Source organism: Heterocephalus glaber, unplaced genomic scaffold (assembly GCF_053883595.1).
Source record: "Heterocephalus glaber isolate CG9 unplaced genomic scaffold, H.glaber_assembly_v1.0 deba00001532, whole genome shotgun sequence".
Taxonomy (NCBI): domain Eukaryota; kingdom Metazoa; phylum Chordata; class Mammalia; order Rodentia; family Bathyergidae; genus Heterocephalus; species Heterocephalus glaber.
Genome location: NW_028258330.1, coordinates 18652433 through 18678926, shown reverse-complemented (window position 1 = coordinate 18678926; position 26494 = coordinate 18652433). Strand labels below are relative to the sequence as shown.

Here is a 26494-nt window from a genome sequence, read left to right as displayed (position 1 = left end):
TCAAAGTCTAATTAGTGTCCAGGGTACCAGGCACCTGGTGGCCAGGTCTCTCCTGTGTCAGCAAGGTAGCATGCTGGCTGGGCCTGCCTGCCACATATCACTGGGGAAACTGAGGCAGGGGTTCCTTACAGCCTGGATTGTTACAAGCCAGTTCTCTCTCCTAAGGAACAGGAATGGTTAGGTCCAGGAGGAGCTGCTGAGGAGGGTGAGGCAGGGAGGGACCTGTCTGGAGCTGAGCAAACTGGCCACACCTCTGTGAGGACAGACAGCTCTGTAGCCAAAGGGTGGGCTGTGATTGACAGCACTCTCTTGGCACCACCACCAGGGAACTTGGTCTTGGCAGACGGTCAGAATTCACAGCCAGCCTCCCTTATAATGTGTACCCGCCCATGAACTCTCAGGCTGCATCCAGGCCCCCCCCCACATTCTTCCTCCACTAGTGCCTTTTCTACCCACAGCACACCACCCCTTGGCTGAAAGATGAAGAGTTAACACCTCACCCTAGATTCTTAGGTCTCCTCCCACCAAGGCTACAAGAGTAGGAATCCAGCCCCAGACTCCCTTCCTATCTCCCACTTCTCTAGCTGCTCATCTGGCCTCTTGGCTTTGTTAGAAAGGGTCGGAGAGACTTCTAATAAAGCGCATTGAGCTGACACCTAGGACCCTATAGAGACTGAGCCATGTATCCATCTGAGAAAGAGAATCCAGGCACTGGCAAGGGCATGAGCACAGATCCTGAGGCATCAGGGTACCTGTCAAGTTGGAGGGACAGCCAGGAAGTTAGGATGGCTGGATCAGAGGCAGGGAGGAAGAGATGGCAAGGGATAAGGCTACCTTGAAGTGAAAGCTATCATGGAAGGCTATGAGGAAGAGGAGACCTGGGCAGGATCCAGATCTTATATGGGTTGTGAGGGTGTGAGGACACAGAAGTGTGGCCGAGGGCACTGTGGGGCCAGCTGTGCTAAGCCAAAGCTCTTGGATTCCTTGCATTGCCAATTTTCCATGGTGAGGGGTTACTGGCAGGCTCCTCTTGCTCAAGATGGACTGAAGAGGGCAGAAGTCCTTCTGGGCCTCATGATTGCCTCAGGATTCTTGGGCCCCCTGGGGCTGGCAGAGAATTACTGTCCTGGTCACAGAGGCTGCCTGTGGGGCTCAAGTGTCTCCTTGCCTCCCCAAGGCCTACAATGGGTCCTGTCCATTTCCTTTCTATTCTTCTCCCCTCCTTTCTCTTCTCTACTTCCTCCTCTTTCTCATTTTTCTCTTTTTTTCTTTGTTGTCATTTCTTTGCTGATCTTTCTCGATTTAATCTTACCCAAGCTCTGAGTGACCAAGACCACAGTTCTGCCAAACGGCCTTCATGCTTAGCCAAACTGGACCCTGATCAACGCCAGAGCTTCTTAGCTCTAGGGCCACACTGACAAATGGGTCATGATCTGAGCAGAACAGAAGGTTCCCAGGCAGGGTCCACAGTCTGGGAGTCTTGGCAGTGAGCTGCTGGGGCAGTGTCTGCTGGGCTCCATGCTGGCTCTCAGCACTCAGCATCCTGTTTTCCTGGGTCTCCACCCAAATTGAGGAAAGGCAAGCCCTCCATCATCCCAGGGTGCAGAGGAGCAGCCTCATGGGGGCGGGAGACAGGAATCCTGAGGGGTAGACTCAGAGTCTTTTTGGGTTTGGAGTCCAAGTGGATCAGGCTGCACAGGAAGTAGTCACATTCAGTGGCAGTGGCTGGGACCTCCTCATGGGCAGAAGGGATCATGTGGGATGTGTCCAGGGGTTGGGCAAGGTTTAAGCTGAAAATATGGCTGCTGCCTGACCCTTAACTCTGACCCCAGCCCAACCTCTGATCCAGGCAAGAAGCAACACAGACTGAGGAGCCAACGAGCTTGAGTTCTGGTTTGCATTCTGGCACTTATGACTTGGAGGACTCTGGTCATGCCACTTAATGTCCTTGTGCCTCAGTTTTCTCAGCTGTAAAATGGATCTGCTGAGAGCATGTACCTCACAGGACTGTGAGGAGGACCAAGTGCCTGGCACATAGGGTTCATGTGTTCACTGATTAATTAATAAAGGTGGGACAATGGAGATGGAAAAATAAGATGTTTAGGTTGGAGCCACTGACCAGGGGCGAGGAAGGGAGGAAGTGAGGTCCACTGTCCTCATCTGGGCTCCAGAGGAAGCACACAGATGCCATTTACCAATATGTAGAAGATGGGGGCAGTGGCAAGGAGCAGAAAGGCGAGCCAAGAAAAGAAGACAGTGTGGTCAGAGTGTGGGAGAGTGGCAGATGGAATAATGGCCCCTAAGATGTCCGGACCTGTGAATGTCACCCTCCATGGATGAAAGGACTTTGTAGATGTGATGTGGTTAAGGATCTTGAGGTGGAGAGGTGAACCTAGATTATGCAGGTGGGCACAAAGCAATCACAAGGGTCAGGAGGGAAAGAGGTCATGAGGTCAGAGTCAGAAAAGGAGAAGAGAGAATGGAAGCAGAGGCCAGAACCCTTGACTTCCAGGTGAAGGGGCCGAAAGCCACAGAACGCAGCTGCCTTTGGAGGCTGGAGAGGTGAGGAGGTGGATTCTGTCCTAGAGCCTCTAGCAGGAACATGGTTCTGCTGCGAGTTTGATTTTAGGACTTGGGACCTTCAGAAGTGGGAGATAAGTTTTAAATTACTAGCCTTATGCTAATTTGTTACAGCAGTAACAGGAAACTTACACAGAGAGGCTGAGGTGTTGCTGTGACCTCAGGGGCTGAATGTGGCCTGGAAGTTAAACATGAATCCGAGGGGAGAGGAGCATCTTAGGAAGGCTGAAAAGGCATAGCTTGAAGAGCAAGGAGGGAAAAGAGAGGTAGAAGGAATGACAAGAGGCCAGAAGAGAGAGGGCAAGCTGACATACGTGAGTGAAGGAAAGGGCTTGCTTGAAAGAGCCCCTCAGTGTGAGGATCTTGTAGCGACTGGTGACAGCGCAGGGCAGAGGGGTGACAATGGCAGGATGAGCAGTGTGGATGTGCTGGCAGGTGAAAGATCAAGATCAGAATGATCCTTGAGGTTGTAAGTAGCAAGGGGTACTCTTGCAAGTAGGTGAAAGGGCAAAAAGAGCCCAGTGAGAAGGTGAGGGCCAAGGGGGGCATTGGATGGAGGGTGAATCATCTTTAAAGAAGTGCTAGACATGTCTGTTTGCTGTGTGTGTGTGTGTGTGTGTAGGAGGTGGGAGATGAAGAGGACTGAGCAATAACTGCTAGAGGAAGGTCCCTTAGCAAGGAAAGCTTTGAAGGGGAGTCAGACCTGACAGGGAACCTGCAGGACTTCTGGGGAGACCCCAAGGATGCCTGGTGCCCCAGGCAGACCCCTGGCTGTGGAAAGGGTGGTTTTTCTTCAGTGAGTACTCGGCTAGACCTTGGTTTTCATTGGCTCAGGACAGCTGGTTGTTCAATTTTCAGGAATCACACATGCTGACAGATGTTTTGGTACCTCGAATTTGACCATAGTGGGAATATCTACAGCATGGAAATGGGAAGATACTACAACTCAGCCCCATCCCAGAGATGCTTGCTGGAACTTTGCCAGCAACCACTGTGTATCATGAGGAGGAACACTGGATTCAGGACGTGGGGCCAGTGGGAGCAGGTGGAGGGGAGGAGTGAGAGGTGGTCAGAGAGGATGAAATGATGGATCATGGACTACCTGGTCAAGGAAGGGAGGCAAAGATGACCTGAGGGACAGGAAAGTAAGGGCTTTGTTGAGGCTGGGGTCAATAAGCAGGTGTCAATGAGAGTCAAGGAAGGAGGACAAAAGCAGATGGACTTGGATGGCAGAGATTCACTGAGGATTTAGGGGGAGGAAGATGAAGGTGGGCATGTGCACTCAGGCATGGCCTAGGAGGAGGGAGGAAGGGCAAGGTGACTATAATCTGGAGGTCAAGGAGTCAGGATAGGTGAGCCTCAGTATAGTGATATCATACTGACGACCAGGGCAGAAATGAACTTGGGGAAGAAATCTTGTGACCCCCAATACTCTCATCTTTAATGAATGAGGCAGGGTGATCAACAGTTCACTGAATGCTTGGGACAAACACATAGCAGGAGTTGGGCAGAGGACAAGATCCTCAGGGAAGGTGGGACCTGTGCCCAAGAACAAAAGCCCACCCTCAGGACCAGTGTATTTTTCTTTTCTACAAAAAATAAAACATATTTTTCTACCTCTGTCCACTGGATCAGTGACCAACTCAGAATCAACAAGCAGCTTAGAGCTCAGATTGTGGTCTCCAAATTGTTATTTTCCACTAAAAGAGACCAGGGCTCATTAGAGAGATGGCTAATTCTAGCTCCAGGGCAGAAAAAAGTAGAAGCTGAGCTGGAAATGTATCATCAGACCAGGAAGCAAGGAGGTGCTCAAGATTCTCCACATTGTGCCAAGGGTCACAGGAGCCAAATTGAATGAGTGTCCTCTGGCGAGACCAAAAGCAGCAATGTCTGTAAGGTGTCAGAACAGCATGGATGCATTAAAATTATGACATTACTGTGGCACTAAAAAAGCCTCATCGGTCACCTTTGAAAGAATGCTGGAGAACTGATTCCTCTTCTTATAGATAATGAGGAGCACACACATCCATGATTCTCCTCCTCTCCAGACACTATTTCAACCAAACAGTTAATGGTGAATTATTTGTAAAATTCCAGTGAATAAATGTAGAAGAAATAATAGAATTAGAATATCACCCCTTTAAGCGATAAAGTCCAGGCTATGGACAATGGCTTCTAAAGCCAGCAGGTGAAAGGCTGATGGGTCAGTTTACAAAGGATGGATTGGGCTGACAGCACCTCAACCCAGATCAATCTTGACATCACCGAAGAGAATTTTTGTCTAGAACACCAAACCTGAATCTCATCAAATCAGCTCACAGAAAGCACAGGGAACAGAGAGACATGGTAAATGGCACTATGAGGACGGAAACTCTAGACTGTAGGATGCATTTGGGGATGAGCAATCTAGTTTCTTCACTGAACAAATTTAAAGGAATAAAAAGGTTGGGGTGGGGGGAGTTAACAATTAATGAGGCATGGACCACATGCAATGTGTGTGCCTGTTTTTGAGTTCTGATCCAAACTAAACATTTATAAAGTGATCAGCCATCTTTGAACACTAAGTAGATGTCTGATATTAAACAATTATTTTACTGTATTATAATGGATTGTGATTCCTTTAAAAAAGTTCTTATCTTCTAGAAATACATAATGAAAAACGTGCAGATGAAATGATATGGTATCTGGGATTTTATTAAAAATAAACTTCAGTGGTGGGAAAGTGGGTGAGGGCTGGGATGAATCAAGATGAGCCTTGGGTAGAAGCTAGATCACAGGTACACGGGGATTCAGTATGCTTGTTCCTCTATTATGTATCCGTTTGCAACTTTCCATGATTAAAGAAACTCCACAAAGAACCCTTGCCCATTGCTTAGTCATAATAATTACTTGACAGATGCTGGAAACTACTTAAATTTTTTTAGGCTATGTAAAGGAGGATCAAACCCCCAACCCATCACTATTAAGGATGGTAGACTTTTTTTTTTGGTACCGGGGATTGAACTCGGGTCCTTGTGCTTGCACAGCAGGCGGCAAAACCACTGAGCTAAATCCCTGGCCCAGGATGGTAGACTTTTAATAGAGAGAATTTACACTAAGTGAATAAGCTAATCACAGGACAAATACAGTACCCCATGACTTCACTTAGATCAAGTACTTAGCACAGTCAAATTCACAGAATCATACAGTAGAGTGGTGGTCCTGCAATTCTTTAGAGGAATTGCTATAATAGGCATAAAGTTTCAGTTCAGTAAGATGACTAAAGTTCTAGAGATCTGCTGTACAACACTGTTTCTACAGTCAATGCTGTATGCACACTTAAAATTTTATTAAGAGAACAGATCTCACATTAAGCAGACAAAAATAAAGTACCATAATACCACCATAATGTAAATAAATAGAAGGCTGTGTTTTGCCACCCAGACTCTTGGCATGACAGGATGTGAAGAGGTCCTGAGTTTCACCACTTTCTTCCTCTGTACACATTTACTGAGCACCTAGTATGTGCTATGTGGCATAAAAGCACAGATAGGAGACTTAACATCAGCCTCTCTTTCAGGACTTTGGGCCAGGGCACAGTGATATCATTACAGAGGGCCTGCCACAAAAAACACCTCCTCCTCTTTCCCTGCATCTGCAAATGCCTACGAGGGTCCAGGAAGTTGTGGAGATGGGTCCTTCAGCACCTAGCCAACAATCAGACACACCCGTTTAAGCCACTCTCTGCTCCTGACCGCCACAGTGTGCCTGCCACACTGGATACCAGTCCCACAGCATGACTCAGCCTCTCTCCTACCTTCATTTGCTCTAATTAAGGCAGTTGGGTTGACGGTCAAATTTGTAAATGCATACATTTAAACATAAAGCTTGGTAACTTTACATATCTATGTACCAATGTAGTCACTGCCCAGAGCAAGATACAGAACATTCCCAGCCCCACAGAAGGACCTAGTACTTGCTTCCAGTTGGTAACACCCACCACTTACCACACACACACACACACACACACACATATACAATCACACACACACACACATAATCACACACCACACAGGCAACTACTACCCTGATATTTATTGTCACTGATTAGTTTTACCTATTTTTGAATTTCTTATACATATGGTACATATGCTTTAAATTTCCAATCTGGCTTATTCTGCCCAGTATAATGGCCATGAGATTCACCCACCCATGTTTTTGTTATTTTTCCTTGTTGTACAGTAGTCCCGTCTATGATACACAGTTTATTTCTTTCTTCTCCTCTTGTTGGTCTTCACCTCATCTCTTGATCCCTCTTCTTATAGACTAATACATTCAGGTCTCCCAAGCCAGGGGCACCCTAGCCATATGGCTACTCTTCTATGCCTACACAGTAAGTTCCCTTGGCCCTCATGGTTGTGATAGGTACTGAACATGGATAAAGGGGAGTGAACTGTGGAAAAGTCTATGGACTGTTTGAGAAGCACGTGGGTAACAGTCTTTGTGGTCAGGGAGACAGCACAGAGATGAACTAGAAATACAGGAGAGAGGTCCACATGTGGCCTGCAGATGGATGGAGTGGGGTCCTGGGACACCAGCTGGACTGTATAGGGACCTCTGATACCATAGTCTCTGCATAGCTTGTATACCTGGCAGTGCATTTGGGAGGGGCCCTGCGCTCTGAGCCTTTGCGGCTGTCCTAGGTGATGGTATTCAGGAGCCAGTGACCTGGCCCTCAAAAGGAGCTATAAATGCAAGCCTGGGGGACCAGCTAGTGGTCATCAGGAATGACAGGAAGTGAAGCTGGCATGCATGTGTGTGTTTAGGTCTCAGGGGATAGTCTCTGGGCTTGGTTAAGGACACTGGCCAGGCAGGCCAAAGCCAAACAGAAAATGCTGCCGCCAAGAAGACTCCAAGGAGAGATGTGGCCCCAGGTGGCTTCTGGAAGAGCAGGAAGCTCTTCTACAGATGAGTGCTTGCCAGGGACCAAGTTTCCTGGTGCCACCTGTCCCTCTCTCACTTGCAGGGAAGGTGACCTGCATGTCCACACCAAATGACAGGCCTACACCACTGGGAAGGGGTACTTATGGATCTAGGGTCCCAGGCGCAGAAGTTTAATCAGGCCCACTTCCAGCCAGCCTACCCTGATAGCATGGCAGCAGTGCTGGCCACCCCCTGTCTGGGGTCCTCCAGGGAAGTCTCAGGCTGCATCTCTGACTACTGCCCTCACATACACACACTGCTGGCTTGGGGTGCTCTAGATATCAGGTCACAGGCTGGCTAGGGGGAAGGGACCATTTGCACCATTTCTTGTGATTTTCCATGGCACCCAGCCCTGTGCCAGCTTGCTGAGGTGGGGATATGTGCCTGTCGAGGGCAGGGCTGCCAGGACTGGTGTCTGTATTGTCTTTTGTCCATCCTGGAACACCTTTGAGCCTGAAAGGGAAGCACTACTTGTAATCATGCAAGTCAACAGGCACAAAGTAGGACTGTTCCGGGCAGATGGGGACAGGCAGTCACTATGCACAGAGCAGATGGCTCAGCTGTGTATCAGCGTGGAAGGCTGAGCAAGGTGTGCCTCCTTATCAGGCAAGGGGCACGTCATATGTCCACTCTCAGCTCTGGCACCAGCAGCTCCCCTTGTTGCCTGGAGTTGCAGCGTCAGACACATGACAGAAGGCTCCTGTTCTGTGACCCTCTATCAGTCTCAGGGGAACCTACGCTCTGAAGTCCCTCCTCACAGGGAAAGAGGGGCAGCCAGAAATGTGGAGGTTGATCCCCAGCAACTCTGGGCCCTTCAGGATTTTGGGTATCTGGTGCCTGTGTCCCCAGGGGCCACTGCAACTCAGGACAACTATCTGGTTTGAGCTACAGTATTTTGGTTTATAGATGGCAGGCAGTCCATGGTCCCCTGGGCCAATGCCCGTCTGGGACTCAAGGCCTTTTCCTAAGGCTTTTTTTTTTTTTGGAGACAGGGCCTCACTATGCAGTTCAGGCTGGCCTTGAACTCACTATGTGGCCCAGGTGGGCCCTGAACTTGAGGCAATCCTCCTGTCTCAGCCTCCTGAGTGTTGGAATTACAGGCCTGCGCCACCACACCCAGCTCCTAAGGCGCTTGTACCCCTGGGCTGTTGGTGCTGCTTGCCAGCTGCTGTCTCTGCTCTGGCTGGGCGGGTGCTTCTACTGGGCTTTGTGTGGGGAGGTGTGAGGGCGGTGGCCCTCCTGCTGTGGCCCTTGCAGACACATACTGCTCTTTCCCAATCCCTCCATCTCTGACCGTCATCATATCGGGTGTGGCCACCAGGACCTTTGAGGAGGGAGAGGCCACCTGTGCAGCCATCCTGCCCCTCCTGATTGCCTCTTTCTCTACCTCCTTTGGTTCCTTCAAAGCAGGTGCTCCTGAGGCTCTGTCCCTAGTCCCTCTCTTCTCTTCTCCCTCCATCTTCTTTCTGGGAGATTAAACTCCATGCTCCTGAAAGGATCCCATCTTTGTCCCTTCTGTCCAAGTTCCCCATATCCTTCCTACCACCACGTATGAGCACCTTCATATCAAAATATGCCTTCCTTGGGCCAGGGATTTAGCTCAGTGGTTTCGCCGCCTGCTATGCAAGCACAAGGACCTGAGTTCGTTCCCTGGTACAAAAAAAAAAAAAAAAAAAAAAAAAGCCATCCTCTTGGAGGACACGATCTCCCCAAAAGGGCTGCTGCTCAGAACATTCCTAGTTTTTCAAAGGCAGAACCCTCCCAGGCTTGGTGTCAGGACCTCCTGTCTATTTCCCTTCCACACAGCCTCTCCTGATCCTACAGCAGTCTCCACCCTCCCACTTGCCCTTCACGTCACGTGGGGCAGACTGGAATATGGCTTGGCCTCTGTCCCGTTTGCTTATTAATGCCAACTCCACTCAATTCTGCTCCCAGCATCCCTGAGCTCTGGGGCATATGTCCTAAGTGTACAGCTTAACTCTGCATACACATATACCCACGCCATGTCTGCCTGGGCAAAGGCCCCTCGCCATGTATAAGGGAGCCAGAAGTGTAGGGATTGAAAAAGAGCTGTGAGTGCCAGAAAGGAGCAAGGTCATGGAAATTTAGGGATAATTTCCTGGAAAAAAGGTCATGTGATCTGGACCTTATAAAACAGAAGTAGCCCTTTGCAGTACTGACAATAACTGTGAAAAATGAGAAAAACCTAACTTTCATTGGGAGAGTGGATCAACGCACCATAGAATGCTCTCAGAGGAACTGCTGTTAAAATGGCCCAGCAACTGCATAAATCTCAAGAATGTAATGTTGGGTGAAAAACGCAAACTGAAGGATGATATGCACAGCAAGTACCATTGATATAAATTCTAAGGACATGTAAAGCAATGCTATACTTTGTTATGGATACAGATATTTGTGGTAAGAGTAGAAACAGATATATGGGAATGATGAATGTCAGATTCACCCTTGAGAGACAGGCAGAGAGGGGAAAGGGAGGAGGGCAGGGAGTTGCAGCTAGGTTCTGTTCCCCTGAAAGGAGCAAGGGGAAGAGATCTAAGGCAAATATAGCAAAATGTTAACATCTGTTCAAGATGGGTGATTACAGGTTCATGGGGCTTGTTAGATTATTTCCTTCTCAGTTGTGGATTATTTTGTAACTAAAATTTTAAAGGAAGTTAAACTAAAAAACAGAAAGGGAGGCAGCTCTCCATACACACAGGCCAAGCATCCCCTACTGAGGCTGTGTGAACCAGGTGCAGGGGAGGAAGACTGGGGCACAGCTGGCGAAGGCCAGAGCAGGGGTGTAGGGATGGGGCATGGGGATGGAGCACAGGGAGCTGTAAATCCTGGCTGGGAGAGGCAGGTGTTAGGGGGACGCTAAGTGCTTAATTGTTCCCTCCTCCAAGTGCGTTGCTTTCAGAACGTTCCTCACTCTATCCCCACAGCAGCCTTTGCCGGGTGATTTCCAAGTGGGGGACTCACTCATTCCTTACCCTGAGCTGGGTGCCAGTGTACCCGACACTCACTATATGCCACAATCACATTCACATATGCAACTCTCTGGATCTCAGAACAGCCCTCCAGGCCAGCATTCTTCTCATCGCCACTCTGAGATGATGAAATAGTGGCACAGAGAAGTGAAGGGATTTGCCTGACCTTACACAGACAGTAAGAGGAGAGGTGGGATTTGAACCAGCTTGTCTGGCTTTAGAGGCCATGACCTTACTGTGACACTCTATTGCTCCCCACACACCAGGCACTTTTGTCAGGGCAGTGGACTCAGGGATGACACAGTCAACAGGGCCTCGCCCTCACAGAGAGTCAGGGCCAGTGGTGGAGTCAAACACCAAACCCAGTGACACACATAGATGTCACTATAACTAATGATCTAGTGAAGAAAGAGAACTTTGTGCTCTCAGAGAGAGAATAGGGAGGACACAACTTGAGACTGATGGTCTAAGAGGAGGGACATTTAAGCAGAGACCTAAAGAATGGAGAGTAAGCCAGGAGGGGATGGGGTGGTCCAGACGGGGGAAGAGCAAGAGCAAAGGCCCTGAGACAGCCAAAGGCTTGGCAAGAAACCAGGGTGACAGGCACATCCAGTGACCAGGGGGCAAGACAGACAGAGGTCCCAGTTCGTAACTGTGGTCGTAACATAAACACTCATTGGTCCCATTTTGGTGTAGACAATAACAAATTTGAAGGCCACCTTCGCTGGGCCCTGGTAGAGAGTTTGGATTTTGTTCCCAGGGCGGTGGGAAGGCATTGAGGGACCTGTGAGGAGAGTGGCACGTCCAATTTATGATGCATAAAGGTCACCGTGGCTGTTGTGTGGAGAGGGCCTGCAGACAGCAGGAGGGAGGCTATTGTCTCTTCCCTGACTCAGCTTCACAAGGTGGCAGGGACCGTGGACAAAGTGACACAGAGCAAATGTCCCCAGAGAGCAGTACCCTTCTCTCTACACTGGCCCAGCCCCCAGGTCTTGCTCTAGGGCTTCCAGGAGAGGCCTCGAGGGGTGAGAAGAAGCCCCTGAGAACAGCTGTCCACCTCCTGGAACCGCAGGGCAACTTGTTAAGGAACCAGGAAAGGTCCCCAGAATGCAAATGGGCTCAGTAAATGTAAGAAGTCATGATTAACTAAATTAACTGTTCATTTGAGAATCTGTCCCTCCCTTTCCTTCGCACACTCACAGACCCCTCCTCCAGCCACTCCAGGAGGAGATTCAGAAGCAAGGGCCCCAAGCCCTCTTACAGACACCAACCCGGACTAATTTCCAAGCAGATACATGTTGGGGACAGCAGGCAGCACCTGGTGTCTGCTGATGTGCGTGGTGACTGGTCAGGGCTTGCTGCCCACGAATGAACACACACTGGCCAACCTACTCCTTGTATCTATTCTGGCAAGGGGAATACATAGAGGGTCACAGACACTGATGCCCACATACTAGGGGCAGATGTCTGTACAGATTTCCACGGAATTTTTAGTCAGAGTTGGGAATGTGAAACAAGGCCAGGGTTTGTAAATGGCAACAAAGAGGGAGAGACAGCGAAGTATGCTGTAAAACGAAACTTCCAAGTTCGAAGAGCCTCTCTTCTCCTTCTACAAAGTAAGAGACCAGGCAAGTTGCTACATCAACTTCCCAGGTCAGGTGAGGGGTCCCCCTTCTCTGCCAGGATGGCACAACCACAGGCTGGGGAGGAAGGGCAGGGCCTCGCGGGAGGGATCACTCACCAAGCGGCAGGACGAAGAAGAAGGGGAACCAGCAGAGCACGAAGACGCCCACGACGATGGCCAGCGTCTTGGCAGCCTTCTTCTCGCGGGAGAACTTGAGGAGGCGCACTGAGAGCGAGCTGCGGAAGGTGTGGCCCTTGGTGCTCCGAGTTCCGCTGTGCGCCCCGTCGGCACCGGTGGCTGCCCCGCGACAGTGGATGCGCAGCACCACCTCCGAGGCCTTGCCCCGCTCGCGTTTGATGCCGGCCTCCAGGCTGCGCGTGGTGCTGCGCGCTACTATGTACACGCGGCAGTACATGACCACGATGACCGCCATGGGAAGGTAGAAGGAGCACAGCGAAGAGAAGACAGCGTAGCCGGCCTCCTCCGTGATGCCACAGAAACGCTCATCCAGGGGCACGGGCTCCTTCCAGCCCAGCAGCGGCCCCACCGACACCACGAGGGCCACGGCCCAGAGCAGCGCCAGGATGGCGGCCGCCTTGCGCTCAGTCATGATGGCCGGGTACTTGAGCGAGTGGCGAACGCCCACGTACCGGTCCACGGAGATGGTGCACAGGCTGAGGATGGAGGCGGTGCAGCACAGCACGTCCACGGCTGCCCACACGTCGCAGAAGGCCCGACCGAAGGCCCAGAAGCCCAGGACCTCCATGGTGGCAGAGAACGGCAGCACGGTGGTGCTCAACAGCAGGTCGGCCACGGCCAGGTTCACAATGAAATAGTTGGTGACCGTCTGCAGGTGGCGGTTGCAGGCCACCGAGAGGATGACAAGCAGATTGCCCGCCACGGCGGTGAGGATGAAGGCTGCCAGAAACACGCCCACGCCCACGCCCTGCGCGCTCACCACCAGCCCCCCGACGGCCGCCGTGCCGTTCACCTCGCCGCCCGCGCCCGCGGCCCCGGGTTCCCCGGCCGAGCTCCGGTTGTCCTCACTGCCGCCCGCGCCCACCACGCCGCCACCGCCGCCGCCTGCGGCCCCTGGCACACCGCCCACCGCTGGGCCCTCCGAGGCCGCCGTGCCGCCCGCGCCGCTCCCGCCGCCGCCAGCCCCGGAGCCCCCGGCGCTGCCGTCCGGGCGGGGTCCCTCGAAAGTGACGCTGAGGAGGTCGCGGAAAGTCATCTCAACGCGCAGCCGTCGGGGGCCGGGCCGGGGCGCAGGACGAGCGGCGGGCAGGGAGGGGGACAGTGGGCATTGCTGCAGGGCTCTGGGTCCAGCCCCGCGCGCCAATCCGTCGGGGTCTTTTCCAAGTTCTTGGGACGCGGAGCCGGCTGCCCGAGCACGGAGCTGCCAGGCCGGGCGGCCGGGGACCCTGGAGCCGGCTGAGCGCTGAACGGAAGAGCGGGGCCCCGGGCCGCGCGCCGCTCTGAGAGTTCCCGGGCGAGTGGGCAGAGCGGTGGCTCCGGGACCCGGCGGTGCCGGGTGCGGCCACTGCGGCGGCGCTCCTAACTCCGCGCGGGGGGCGGGACGGAGGAGGGGCGGCGCAGGGAGGGAGGAGGGGGCGGCCAGCGCCCAGGAATGGGGCCGTGCTCCGCGGGAGAAGGGACTGCGTGGGCCAGCGGGGTGCCGGGGTCTGGAGGGGCTGCGGGGCTGGTGCGCGCTCGGCCCAGCGGAGGCCACTTACGCCTCGCTGCGGGCGCCTCAGACCGCCCTCTGCCCTCGCGGTGCCTTTCGCGCCCCCACCCGCTCCTCTCCTGGGCCCTCACCTCCTTTGCCCTCAGCTGCGTCCCTCTTCCGCCCGCCCTCTCCAGCCTCCGGGTCACTCGCCGGTTGCCCTTGGGCGCGCGGAGCTCAGAAGGCGCGATTCCCAGGTCTCCCGGTTCCGGCCGCCAGAGAGCAGCAAGCGTCCGGGTTCTGCGGACTGCGGGCTGGACCGCGCAGTGCCGCGGCGGGTTGCCTCCTGAGAGTACCTGGATGAACTATGTACCTCCTTCCTTCTCCTAGTCCATTGATCGAGGCACGGTCTCAGGCACCACTGCCCAGCGCGGTGGCGAGGAGAGAGCCCCGGAAGCGGCCAGAGACCATGTGAGTGCAGCCCTCGGATTCTACCCACCACACAGTGATCGACATAATACCAACTTTTGCTCTGTTACTTTACTCCCTATCAGATGTCAGAATAAATCTTCTTACTGCTTCTCCAAAAATGCAGCCTCCTTCTGGGGAGGGAGGGCTGAAGTGCTGGAGGGTGGGAAAGGTCACTTGGCAGAATGGTTAACTGGGGAGGGAGGAGAGATGTCTGGCTCCAAATATCCAGGCTGCATCCTTAGTAGCTGTGTTTGTGCCTCAGTTCCTCATCTGTGAGATGAGAAGTCGTGTCGACCTAACGGAGGGACAGTTACATGGATTAACCTGTGTTAGGCAGTGCTTGGGTGTGTCAGCTGAGGGAGGCTTGGCAGACAGGATCTGCACAGGGAGGATAGGGGGGAGAGGGGATGTCACACCGGTATGAAGCAGGCACACAGGTAGAGGAAAGGGGAGGAAGGCCTCTCACTGACCAGCGGAACTGGCAAGAAGAGACACGTGGAGATAATTCACTGAGCCAACACAAAAATCCTTATCAGGCTGCTGTCAGGTGACAGCACCATTCTGGACACTGGTGACAGAGGAAGGAGGGACTGCAGGGAGGACAGTGTCACCCAGTAGGTGCAGAATGAGTCATACAGGCAAACGAGGGTCCGTTTGGAGAGCTGTCTGGGAGAGGCGAAGCCATGACCTCAGTGTTCCCTGGCTGTGGATGGCACAGGGGCAGGATATCTGAGTGTCCTGGATGACAGAAGTGGCTTTGAGAAAGCCGAAAATGGGATACATGTTGAAAGATGGGTAATCTTCTCTCCTCATCCACTAGCCCAGAAGGCCAAAGCCGTTGTATTCACAGCTTAGACACAGCTCTTCCAAGGTCCTCAGGGACCTGTTAAGTCTTCCCATAGCCAGTTGAAATGAGAGCAATATGACTTATAAGGATTAACTGGCAGTTGACCTACAGCGTAACTCTGGGTTTGAGCTTCCTCTCTGAAGGAGATGGGCAGAGAGTACTGAAAGGGGAGGCCAGAGGCTCCTCACTGGGGAGTGTTGGATGATAGGCCCAGTGTCCATGCCTGGCTGCCCTCTTATAGAGTGATGGAGTCCACCTGGGTTTTGGGCTTGCTCAGTTTTCAAAGAAGACTGAGAATAGGAAGCATAGCCCAAAGTCTGGAGCTGGGGTGCTAGGGAACCACTTGGCTGGTGTCACATAAAGGTCAGTGACTGCTTTTTGTCTAGAGAGGGAGAAGGCTAGCTGGAGGTATCTCTATCAGCAGGGTGAGGTGAAGGTGGGACAGGGCTCCTAAAAGGAGATGGGGCAGTGTTACCCCAATTCAGGTGTCTGTAGTTCTCACAAAGTCTTCAAGAGAATTCCAGAAGTTCTTGTGGAAGGAACATGGAGAGCAGGAGCTGTGAAATCATTTGTCAGTTTCGTGTACCAGCTCAAATCCAGAAGGAAATTAGAGGCACATATGGTGCTAGGAGCAGAGAGTGGAGGAGCTGATCTCTGAAGGGAGGTCTCAGTACTGGAGGGGCTAGAATAAAGCCCAATGCTTCTCCAAGTACACCATCCACATCCATGTATTTGCTTCATGGGATGCCTCATGGGTACCTGAAATTAAATATGATCTAAATTAAACTCACCATTTGGACAGCCAAAGCCTTAACTTGTTCTATTACCTTATGAAAATGAAACCACCCTCCAGGCAGCTGCTTACAGCTAGAAACCTAAATTCCTCCTTTGGGTCATCTCTGCCCCCAAACTAGCCAATCTTAAAGTTTTGTTGATTAGTTTTTGCCTATTTTACTTTGTGAATTCATCTCTTCTCTTTGTAGTTTGTACCTAAGGTCAGGCCCTGATCATTCCTCATTCCAATTTTCATTTCTGCTCCAATAATGCCTTTTTCCAGTATGTTTCCAGTTTTTCCAGTATGTCGGCTCTTCCTAAGTAGAATCATTTTACTCTTTTAAAAATATTTCATTGATGACTCACCAATGATTGAAGATCATAGAACACTTGGTCTGGTGGGGCTGGACTCTTTCCTGTTTCTTCTATTATTTTTTACTGGGATGGTGGTTCTCAAAGTGATTAGTTTGGGAGGTGATGCCAGGAAGCATGAGACTGGGCCACATGGAACTCTAGGATTTACTTGTGCTACAAGTGAATGAGTATAAGACTGAGGCTTTTGTACCTGGAACGTTTTTCACATGAAATTTGTGTTTGAGCATCTCATACATGAATAGACACTGTCCAGATGTACATTCCCTCCCTAAATGGCTAGGACCTCCTCAGGGTCTGGAAACTCAGACTCTCGGGTGCATCCTCACTGCATTCACATCAAGAGTCTGTTCTACAATCATGCTCAAGGGCTTCCTGGAGAACATTTCAGGAGAGTTTAAATGCAGTTTGGGTCAAGAATGATCTTCCATTCTTCTTTATTCCTTACCTTGACTTGGCCTATGGACATATGGCCATCCTTCTTTTTTGTTTTTTTGTTTTTGGTACCGGGGATCAAACTTGGATCCTTGCGCTTGCACAGCAGGTGGCGAAACCACTGAGCTAAATCCCCAGGCCCGTGGCCATCCTTCTTTATGGAAATGTTGGGGATGTCTCTGTCACTGCCTTGAATGTGACCTGTCAGTGCCCTCACCTGAAGAGTACTTGCTATCGGGTTTATTCCTTTGGTTGAACTATTTGCCACAGTTGATAGAAGAATGGGGAAGAGCAGTTGTGGCCTTAATTGTGATATGATGTGAACTCCTTTCCCTTTCATCAACCCTCCACTGAACTTTGCCCATCAGAGCTGAGCCCTTGGAAGGCAAAGTGTGACTTCTAATGGCAGAACCTTCCTGGGCACAAAGGGGAAATCAGCAGTAATGTAGGTGGAAACTCTTACCTGGGAGGCAGACACTGGTATTCAGGCTCTGCAGTTACCTGCAGTCTAACCTTTGGCAAATTTCTGGACCAAGTTGTCTTCTTTATAATACAAGGCAAATAGGATTGGATGACAAGAGGGATCAGAGCACAAGAACTTCTGCTTCAAGTGAAGTCTTCCAGTGCAAACAAGCAGGTATTTGTGGAGAAGCTCTAGTTGGATTAGGGATGAAACCCTAGATCTGACCCACTGGCCTTCCTGTAAGCCTCCCTCTGGTCCCTAAGGCACTCCCACAGCATCATGAGCTCAGGTGCCCTGTGTCTGAAGATGCTGTTGGCCCTTGGGTTTTTTGTGATTCAGCAGCATAGCTCCTAGCTAAAGATGGAACACCAAGAACCTCTATTCATCTTTTCTCCCTCTTGGGACCCTTTTGAAGTGATAATAAAGAAAAAGGAATGGTTGTCTTGCAACTGATAAATTAATGTCTAGTCTGATTCTAGCCCCTAAGGAGCAGACTTGAAGGAAGCCTACAAGAAATTGTGAGGACATCAAGGTATTCTGCACCAATCTCTGTCTTGTGCATATGGTACAGTTTGGTTGACACTGTCAGAGTCAGGATGCTGAATGGGAAACAATGCTAATGGAGAGGGGAATTGTGACAGACATATCTCGTTTGTAGGCACCAGCTGGCCAACCACCAGTGCCACCTTCTCTCATTCAAGACAAGTTAATGGAACATCAGATATATGCCAGGAACTGTTCTGGGTACTGAGGATATACTGTTGAATAAAGCAAAGTTCCTGCCATTCTGGCACTCACATCTAAATGGTAAAAATCCCACTAAGAAGAATTTCTCTTTGCCGTGGGGAAAAGTTTGATCTAGGTTTGCTATCTGAGGTCCCAGATATTATTTTCAATGAAATTTTCAAAGAGGATCTAATTCCAAAGGAGTCCCCTTACTGCTTCTCCACCTCAGAATCTCAGCAGGGAGTTGAGCACAGAGAGTAATATGACACAAATTCATCCATGTCATTGGATAACTTTGCTTAAGCTGCCATTTCCTGGAATCAGACTCTGTGAAGAACATAGACATCTGTTCTATCCTTCAGCAACAAACTGATCTCCAGCCCTGGCCTGACCTTTAACCTTACCATGGGTACACCCTGACCCATAACCTTGGCTGACCCATATCCTTGACTGGCCCATAACCTAAGCCTTCCTGATCTCTTTAATTGTGCCATTCTTCCCAGAAACATGCTTTAATCAACAAGGGCACTAAATGAAGAGTAAGAACTCTGTGAAACCTTCCTGCATCTTCAGAACAGCAATTTGGTGCTCAAGCCTCCACTCTGTCCCAGTACCTGGGGCATTAGTATCAGGATGTCATTTCTGCAGGAAGGACATACCAGGTAATCCATCTCCCTGCCCCATCTCTATGTCAACAGAAGCTAGAGGAAACTTGAGGCCAGTTATGATTTGATTGTTTTTACTAATATTTGCCAGACTTAATGGAGTTGGAATTTAGTGACTGTAACTCTTCTTATAATGGAAATGGTAGAGGGCAGCAGTGGAATGATATTCCCATTGAATGCCTGGCAAGCAGCCCACTGCTCTGGAGACCCTTGGCTGGGTGGGGACTCTTTGCTTTGCAGCTGTGTTTTCTTCTGCTCCTAAGAGATATTCTTTTGTTTCTTTTTATGTTTTTCAGTAGAGAGAATAGCTGGGAAGCAGGATATTGGACGAAGTTGGAAGATTCATTAGAGTGGAAAACTCTAAGGGCAGGGGTTAATTACGGTATAATAAGTCTTCCAAATTTCAGTGGCTTAGGTCAATAAAACGTTCTCATTTAGTCAAAATCCAACACAATTATACCTGTTTGAGCAGCTCTCTTGGCAGAACTCCTCCAGGGAGGGACTGGGATCCAGATTGCAGTGGTATCACTGCTTCCTAGAGACTTAGACTCTCCCAGAGCCCTATAGGCCTCATATAAATTGTCTACATTGGGGTCCAAAGAACAAAAGGACAGTGTGGAGGATTATATGGCTATTTTAGAAGCCAAGCATGAAATGTGTGCCTAAGCCCACCAGTCCCATGTCTCTACTTAGATACAAGAGGGAAATGTGGTTTAGTCAAGTTCCCAAGAATGGAGAATGGATTTGGTGACAGTCCAGCCTGTCTATGCTGCAGGAAAGCAAGAGTCTTAGGAAGACTTGATTTAGGCATTAGCTAGGCAATGCCTGCTGGGTGCATTATGAAAAGAATGGCTAAATTGACTGCTCTGAACACCCAGTTAATACTCTACCCAGGGTCAAAGTCACTTTGGTGACTTTTCATGTGGCTATTTCTTCTAGGGTGAGCCCAATATGTACATTTCCAGCATGGCATGCCGTTTGGGAATATACTGGTGACAGTGACAATTAATTACAAGACAGCACGAGGGATGCAATAGGAAAATTAAGGATGGCACTGGAGACTCAGCTACCACTGATTTAACCTTTATAGAAAATGAGGAATTTCTCTTTATAGGATCCAACCTATGCCATTGGGAATCTCTCAGCTTCCTTTATCAGTGTCTAAAATCCCCCCCTTTGTAATTCTGCTAATCCCATGAACCAATGTGTTTCCTTTTACATGACAGATTTCTCATACCTCCTAGTAGAAGTGAACTACAAAGTTACTATCTCCTTGGGCCTCTGAGATCCCATTATCCATTGTGGAACAGGAACCTAGGAGAAGTGAGGAAGTAGTGAGGAAGATATCATATGAGAATCTCTGTGGTGATGGAAAGAAAGTTCAGGGACACATCTTGCTAACCTGACAAGTTCTTTGACCCCCAAATAGAGCAGCAAATGCTAATGAGGAGATTTCCTAAGACAGAATTAAAATAAGCTAGTCTATTTAGAGGAAGTGGTCTATAATCAACTTGAGAGGTCAGGCAGGATTGCATGACTCCAATCCCAATTAGGGAGTCTGAGACAGCTCTTGCTAGGATGTTACCCTACCAGTTCATGAATAAAATGGCCCAAAGCCATTTTCCATTTCCTTTCTCCTGGGCCAAGATATAATCTCTGGAGAAGACAGTGAAAAAGGAGGATTTCCCTTGATAATGATTCCCAGGAGAAATGGAAGGATAAAGGAAGCAAAAGATCCCAACTGTCCCAGAAAAAAAAAATTAGGAAGTGAGGCTAGCCTTCCCTCTTTAGAGCTGTCCCTGACTTATCCCTTGGACTCCAGTAATTCTCCTTTCCTTCTTCCTGTGTGGATTAGTTGCATAATTCTCTGATATTTCTTTCTCCATTTGTAGAATGATGATAATAATCTGGTTCTGGATGGAGATTAGAGTCCACAAAAATCCCATTTACCTCCTCCTTTGTGTCTCCTTGTCTTTGATTTATTCATTTGTAGAATGATATTTTATGATTTGTTTACCTGTCTTACCTGGAGGTAATGAACTGCTCAGGTTTTTCAGTGACTGTGATATATGCATCTTTTAGTACTCAGTGGTCAGTGCAGTGTTGGTATCTTGGAGTTGCTCAGTGAATGTTTGTTGAGTCAGTGAGTAAAAGCATGACTCAAACAAATGAATGAATGAAAAAAGACTGTGCATCCAAGTGTTACTAAGGGTTAGAACATATGTCTCTGTCTCAGGGTGCTGGCCCTTTTGCAAGAAATGCCTGGGCTTTCACATGTCCCAAGAGCCTCTTCTTTCTAGGGTGGAGTGGGCATCGTTTGCCTAGGAGGAGCACTTCTCGGAGGCATCTACAGGGATCTGGAATACAGTGGTTCATACTCTTGTTCCCAGTGTTAGTGACTTGTCCATGGAGTAGAACTTCTCAGTTTGTATGCCATGAACCTTCCCTGGGAAGCCCTTTCATGGGATGACCCCTATCTCTGTGTAGGTAGGTCTGCCTAGGTATGGTGTGGCCCATCAGTGGGTGGATAGATCTACCTAATCCTGGGGCTCAAGTAACAGGTTAATTTAGGCTGCATCAGGGGTCTGAGATTAAACAGAAGCTGGATTCTAACAAACTTTGGATTTTTATATCAAGGAGGTGGCTGTAGCATACTACATGTGTGAGTTTTCCATAAGCAATTGTTACTGAGGCAAAGATTTGTCTATAAGTGTATGAAGATTGAATTATTGGTCACTAAGTTTCATTCTCCTGTAGTAGTATTGTACGTCCACACTCTTTCTATGGCCTTATGGTGGAAAGAATAAATGTCTCTGCTGCCTCTTGGTGTTAAGCTAGGCCATCTAACTTGCTTTGGCTGATGGAACATTAGCTGAGTGATGAAACCAGAGGGTTGGGATGTGCTAGTGTGGTTAGGTTAGATTTATGCTTTTTGTTTCTGCCATCACCATGAGAATACTACATTCCAGGAGATTGTTATATCTTCATCTTATGCACCAGAATGAGATACCTGGAGTGAAGAAGCTACCCCCAGCAACTAGCAGATGTGTGAGTGAGAAATAAACACGTATAGTTGCATGCCATTGAGATTTTGTGGTGGTTGGTTATGTAGCCAGAACTGACTGATACAAAGAGAAATGAGTCATTTTGATTTCAGGCCTAGTTGACATTGGCAATTGAGGAAATTATTTGCTGATTTTGAACTGCAAGGCAGCTCATACTAAAGTTTAATAGGCGAATAGGCTGTGACCTAGAAATTTAGGCTTATGTTCCCCAACTGACATGCATAAAATGCTCATGGCAGATTCATTCATATGCCAGTAGCTGCAAATAACCCAAGCTTCCTTCAGTCCATCACAGGAGGCTGAGGAGGGAATGGCAGTCAGAGGCAGGATGTTGCTGGGGATGAAAAGGGAGGAAAGAATGGTGATAGGGATTCTCTGTGCACTCACATCTGGTGTTCTCTCCCCTACACCCTGGCTTCACTGGTCTCTCTGTGCTCCATAACCTGCCTTCTTTTCTTGGGGACTTTTTGGGGTTCTACCCAGGTGCCTTTACTGTTGGCTTGGAAACTTTCTCAAGGCAATAATATGGGGGCAATTTTAGGACTCATAATTTATTTTCTATCTCTCAGAGTCATTGTCCATAGTTACCTAGTGCCCAGTGTCTCAAAAGCTATTTTATCATATATTTTGGCCAGTGTTTTATTTGCTTCACTTGGAAAGTAAATCTGGTCCTTTTTAAGCAATCTTGGCTGGGAATGGAATTCTTATAGGACTGAGCTGGAGAAAAGCTTTCTGTTTATCTTTAGCTTCCTGGAAGCAGATCCTGAGACAAGAACCCACAATCAGTGATTCTGCCAGGAGAAACTGGCAAGCTTTGTGACACAAGGAAAGGTAGGAAGCAAACAAGGGTGCTGTCTTCTATAACATCCCACAGAGGGTAGCTTTAGCATGATTCCAAGGGGGAACTCTGAAATATAAGTTGTGTCTCTGACATGTCTTAGGACAGCAAAGATTGTCAACAATTGATTCAGGGCTGTCATTTAAGAAGAGCCCAAATATTATAGTGAAGGAGCTTGGAGATAGGGAAATCATATGTGCTGTTTGAAATTTTTGCCATATGTATACTACATGTGTGTTTACTTGGAAGAATAAGTTGTGCAAAAGTGGTAGGGTTAATTGAAGAAAGAGTAGCACCTGTATCTACTAGGTTCATGAAGCTGATCATCTATATTTATAGGTAATTTACTTAGATGTATAAGTGTAAGACAGGAAATTGGGTGATTTTTCCTTCATTGGAAAACTGACATTTGATCTAAATTTAGAGACTTTTCTTTGTCTTGGTTTTTCTTTTGCAAAATGGTGTTATCTTTTTCCAGTGTTGTTGCTGTTTATGATGTATAAATGTGTCTTTGTTAATAAAGGTGGTCAGTTGGGAAGTGGGACATTTAGCTCTTTGATCTAAAAGGCTCTAATAGTCAGGTTCCTCTATTGTCCTTCTCCCAGAGGAAGGGGACCAACAGGAGATTCTCTTGCTATTTTGTTCAAGTCACATATTCCCCAGACAATCTTTGCTGAAATTAAGCCACATAGCAAGATAGGCACAATAATTGGGATTCTGAGTTTATATTTAAGATTCGAGAGTTTTCCTTAGAAGAGATTTAGATTCAGATGACCCAGGTGCTTCGGGTCCCCAGCCTGACAGATGACTGTCTCCAAATGCAGACCTGACAATTTGCATGTCCTACAGAAAACCAGAGAGATTGAAAAAACCAGAGAGAAGACTCTGGACACAAGATTGAGATAGAAAGAGAACCTTACCCAATTTTATTGGTGACCCACAGCAGAGTTTTCTGAATAGATTCCAGTCTAGTAAGAATCACAAACTTACTGGTCTATGAGGCCATCTTGTGGGGCTCCTGTGGGGTCTATGGCTGTGTTCTACCCTGTGATTCTTCTTCTCATGGTAAACAATTTTGACAGTACAGTACAAAGTGGAAGAACAGAAGGGATTAAAAGGAATGGTGAATTCGACAGCAAATGCAGACAAATAGGAACCAATAACAAAATCTAAATATAATAAATAGTGGAGAACCTAAAGCAAAGGAAACTGGTACTGACTTAACACTTTGGTGTGGATTTCATAAGACATGATCAGCAAAGGACAAGGATCCTCTACAATTTCCACATCTGGCTGAAGGCTGTGGTCCATGGTAATGGGCAGTATATCTCAGTGGGACATCCAGGGAGAGTGTAAAAATAAATGAGTACCTCACAAATGAGAACAGACAGAAGCTATTTATTCAGAGCTTGCTATAGTAAGGGAGTCAGCTACCAGCACTTGCATTTGGCAGGGAGTCAGAAGCTTCAAGTATGCTGTGAGTGAGGGTTGTTGGCATGCAGACCCCCAAGGTGGCTAATGGGAAGAGTGGTATCCCATGTGATTGGTTTCAGTAGCACATTTGGCTTTCTCTGGCTAGTCCTGAGTTGAAAGCAAATGCAAAAATAGAGAAGATGGAGATTATTGACAACATGTGACTATTCTGGGCTGAATACTACAGGGGCTTGACTTACTGAGCTGGTTGCGACACATGGTGGGTCAGAATTCTGTGATTGTATATGGTCTGGCCATTGCCTATTTGCAATATCTCTGAGGAGATATTGGCATCTTGCCCCAGAGCATTTACAGTCTGGGTAAGGAAATAAGATGTATATTTAAGGACAAGTCTGTTTGTGGCTGGGTACAGGGGCCCATCTGAGATCAGGGTGAGGGGCCAGGCTGTGGGCAGGGCAAGGGTCAGACAGTGACCAGGATGAGAGTCAAGCTGCAATGAGTTAGGTGTAGGGTTGGATGGTGGTCAGGTAAATGGTCAGAGTAGGGCAAAGAGGTTGACCAGCAGCTTCTTTCTGAAGGTGAGTTACCTATGTAGGGCTGACTCAGTGATGCTGGCCCAGTGAGTCCCACCTCTAGCCAGTCTGGTTTAAGATCATGCTCTTCCTACTTTCCTAATATCTCCTATGGCATTAGGAGACCTCTGTCAGCTGCACCTGGTCTCTTGGGGGAGTGCTTTTAGGCATATTCTAGGGTTGGGAAGGAAGTGGCATGGCTTTGATAACTGGGGCTCAGGAAGAAATTATAGCCTGCAGTCTCTTCCTGCTGTGTGACAAAAGCGTCATCCCACCTGGGAAGAAGCTGCTTTGAGTGTCACCTCCTCTAATCAGCCAGAATTGCCCCCTGCCATTGTATTAAGAATCAACCTGCTATGATGTCACATGTATGAGGGGATGGTAAGAATGTTAGGGGCTTTGTTCCTTTGAAATGTTTAATGAATTTTCTTCTTCTTAAGAGGTTGAGTAGGGAGTAACAACAATCCATAATCTCCAGTCGCTGTCTAGCTATCTTCTCAGATTATAGGGTGGTGGCAAACACAGCAGAGAAGTTCCTGCTTTTGCACAGAGAGACAAGGAAGCAAAGTGCATTTAACTGGTAATGAGTGAGCTGAAGAAAACCCAACATGCTGATGTAGTGTGGAAGCAGCTTCTTGAGATTCATACTTACAGAATCTCTCTTTAAAGAGATGACCTCGGAGCTGTGATAGAGTCACAAGAAGGAGACAGGGGGAGAGGCTAAGGCTTTGAGATAGGAGCTAGAGTGGGTGACAAGGTCAGGTCATGGAGAGTTTGTGGGTCATGTTTGAGGACTTGTGTTTTGTTCCAGATGTTGAGGGAAAGCCACTGAAGACCAGAGAGAGCTTGTATATATCTGGGGAAGGACTATGGCAACTTCCACAGCAAGAGAAGTGAACAGATTTCAGATGTATTTTGGAGGTGATCTGATAAGACTTCAGATGGGTTGGACATGAAGGATGATTGAGGGAAAGGGGGGTTCAATGATGGCTTCTGAATTTCTGACTTATATAACTGGCTGCATAGTGGGGGGTGCTATTCACCCCCCCCATGAATATTATTGGGGAAGAAGAGGAGTTTTGGAAGGAAAATTAAGAGTTACAGTTTGGGCTGGCCATGGTGGTAATAATCTCAGCACTCTGGAAGGCTGAGGTGGGAGAATTGTGAATTTGAGCCCAACCTGGGCAACTTAATGGCTTCCTGAGACCTGTCTCAAAAATAAACAGTAAGAAAGGGCTAGAGATTGGATGAGTACAGTAAGTTTGAGATACTCTGAGATATCCATGAGGAAGTATTTTAATATGCAGATTGGAGTCCTGAGTAGGGGTATGAGGGACATTAATCTAGGTGTAGATAGCAGACAGATAAAAATGGATGAGATCACTTGGGAAGATGGTGCAGATAGAGAAGAGAAAAACAGCTGTTCGTACCCAGCTGTGGGGACACAGAAGAGGAAGACCTGCTGGCGAGGTACCTGGGAAACCTGGAAGGTGAGTTAGTTGTTTAGTTGTTTTTAATGTTCCCCAGGAAAAAAAGCTTTTCACCTTGGAAATGCACTGAATCAAGTCAAATACAGACAGCTTTGCAAATGGGATCTTCCAAGGAATTACCAGACAGGTCAATAAATGAGTTCTTCAGGACTGAGGTTTTGAAAGTGCTCCAGCTCTATTCTATGCCTCATGGTTTTCAGATTGGTACTGTTCATGGTGAATGTGGCCTCTTCTTTTTTAAGACTGCTGGGGACTTGGAGAGTGAAGATGGGATGAGCACAAGTAAAATGTCACAAAGCTTGATGTTCTTAATGAGATTCAAAACGTTTTCTTGAAAAAATACTGTCAATAATACACTGATTAATTTTTGGAGTTCTGAAAAAGTTAATTCTGTCAATTTTTAAGTTTTTGCTGATTTCCTCATTACTTTTCCACAGGAGAGAATTTCCAGAGATCTGTCCTGTGCACCTTTGCTGAAGTCATTTTATCATGGTGTTATTTTTTAGTTTTAACTTTTTGT

At 48.4% G+C, this 26494-nt stretch overlaps 1 protein-coding gene across 1 annotated transcript in view; it reads right to left on the bottom strand.

Moving 5' to 3' along the window:
- Positions 1-14402, bottom strand: part of Adra1d (adrenoceptor alpha 1D) — a 30226-nt gene extending 15824 nt beyond the window's left edge. Inside the window, exon 1 of the mRNA XM_004840767.4 lies at positions 12274-14402. Within this exon, the coding sequence (XP_004840824.1) occupies positions 12274-13390 (1117 nt within the window). The 5' untranslated portion in view covers positions 13391-14402. The remainder of the gene's footprint in view (positions 1-12273) is intronic.
- Between the last annotated feature and the right edge of the window lie 12092 nt (positions 14403-26494).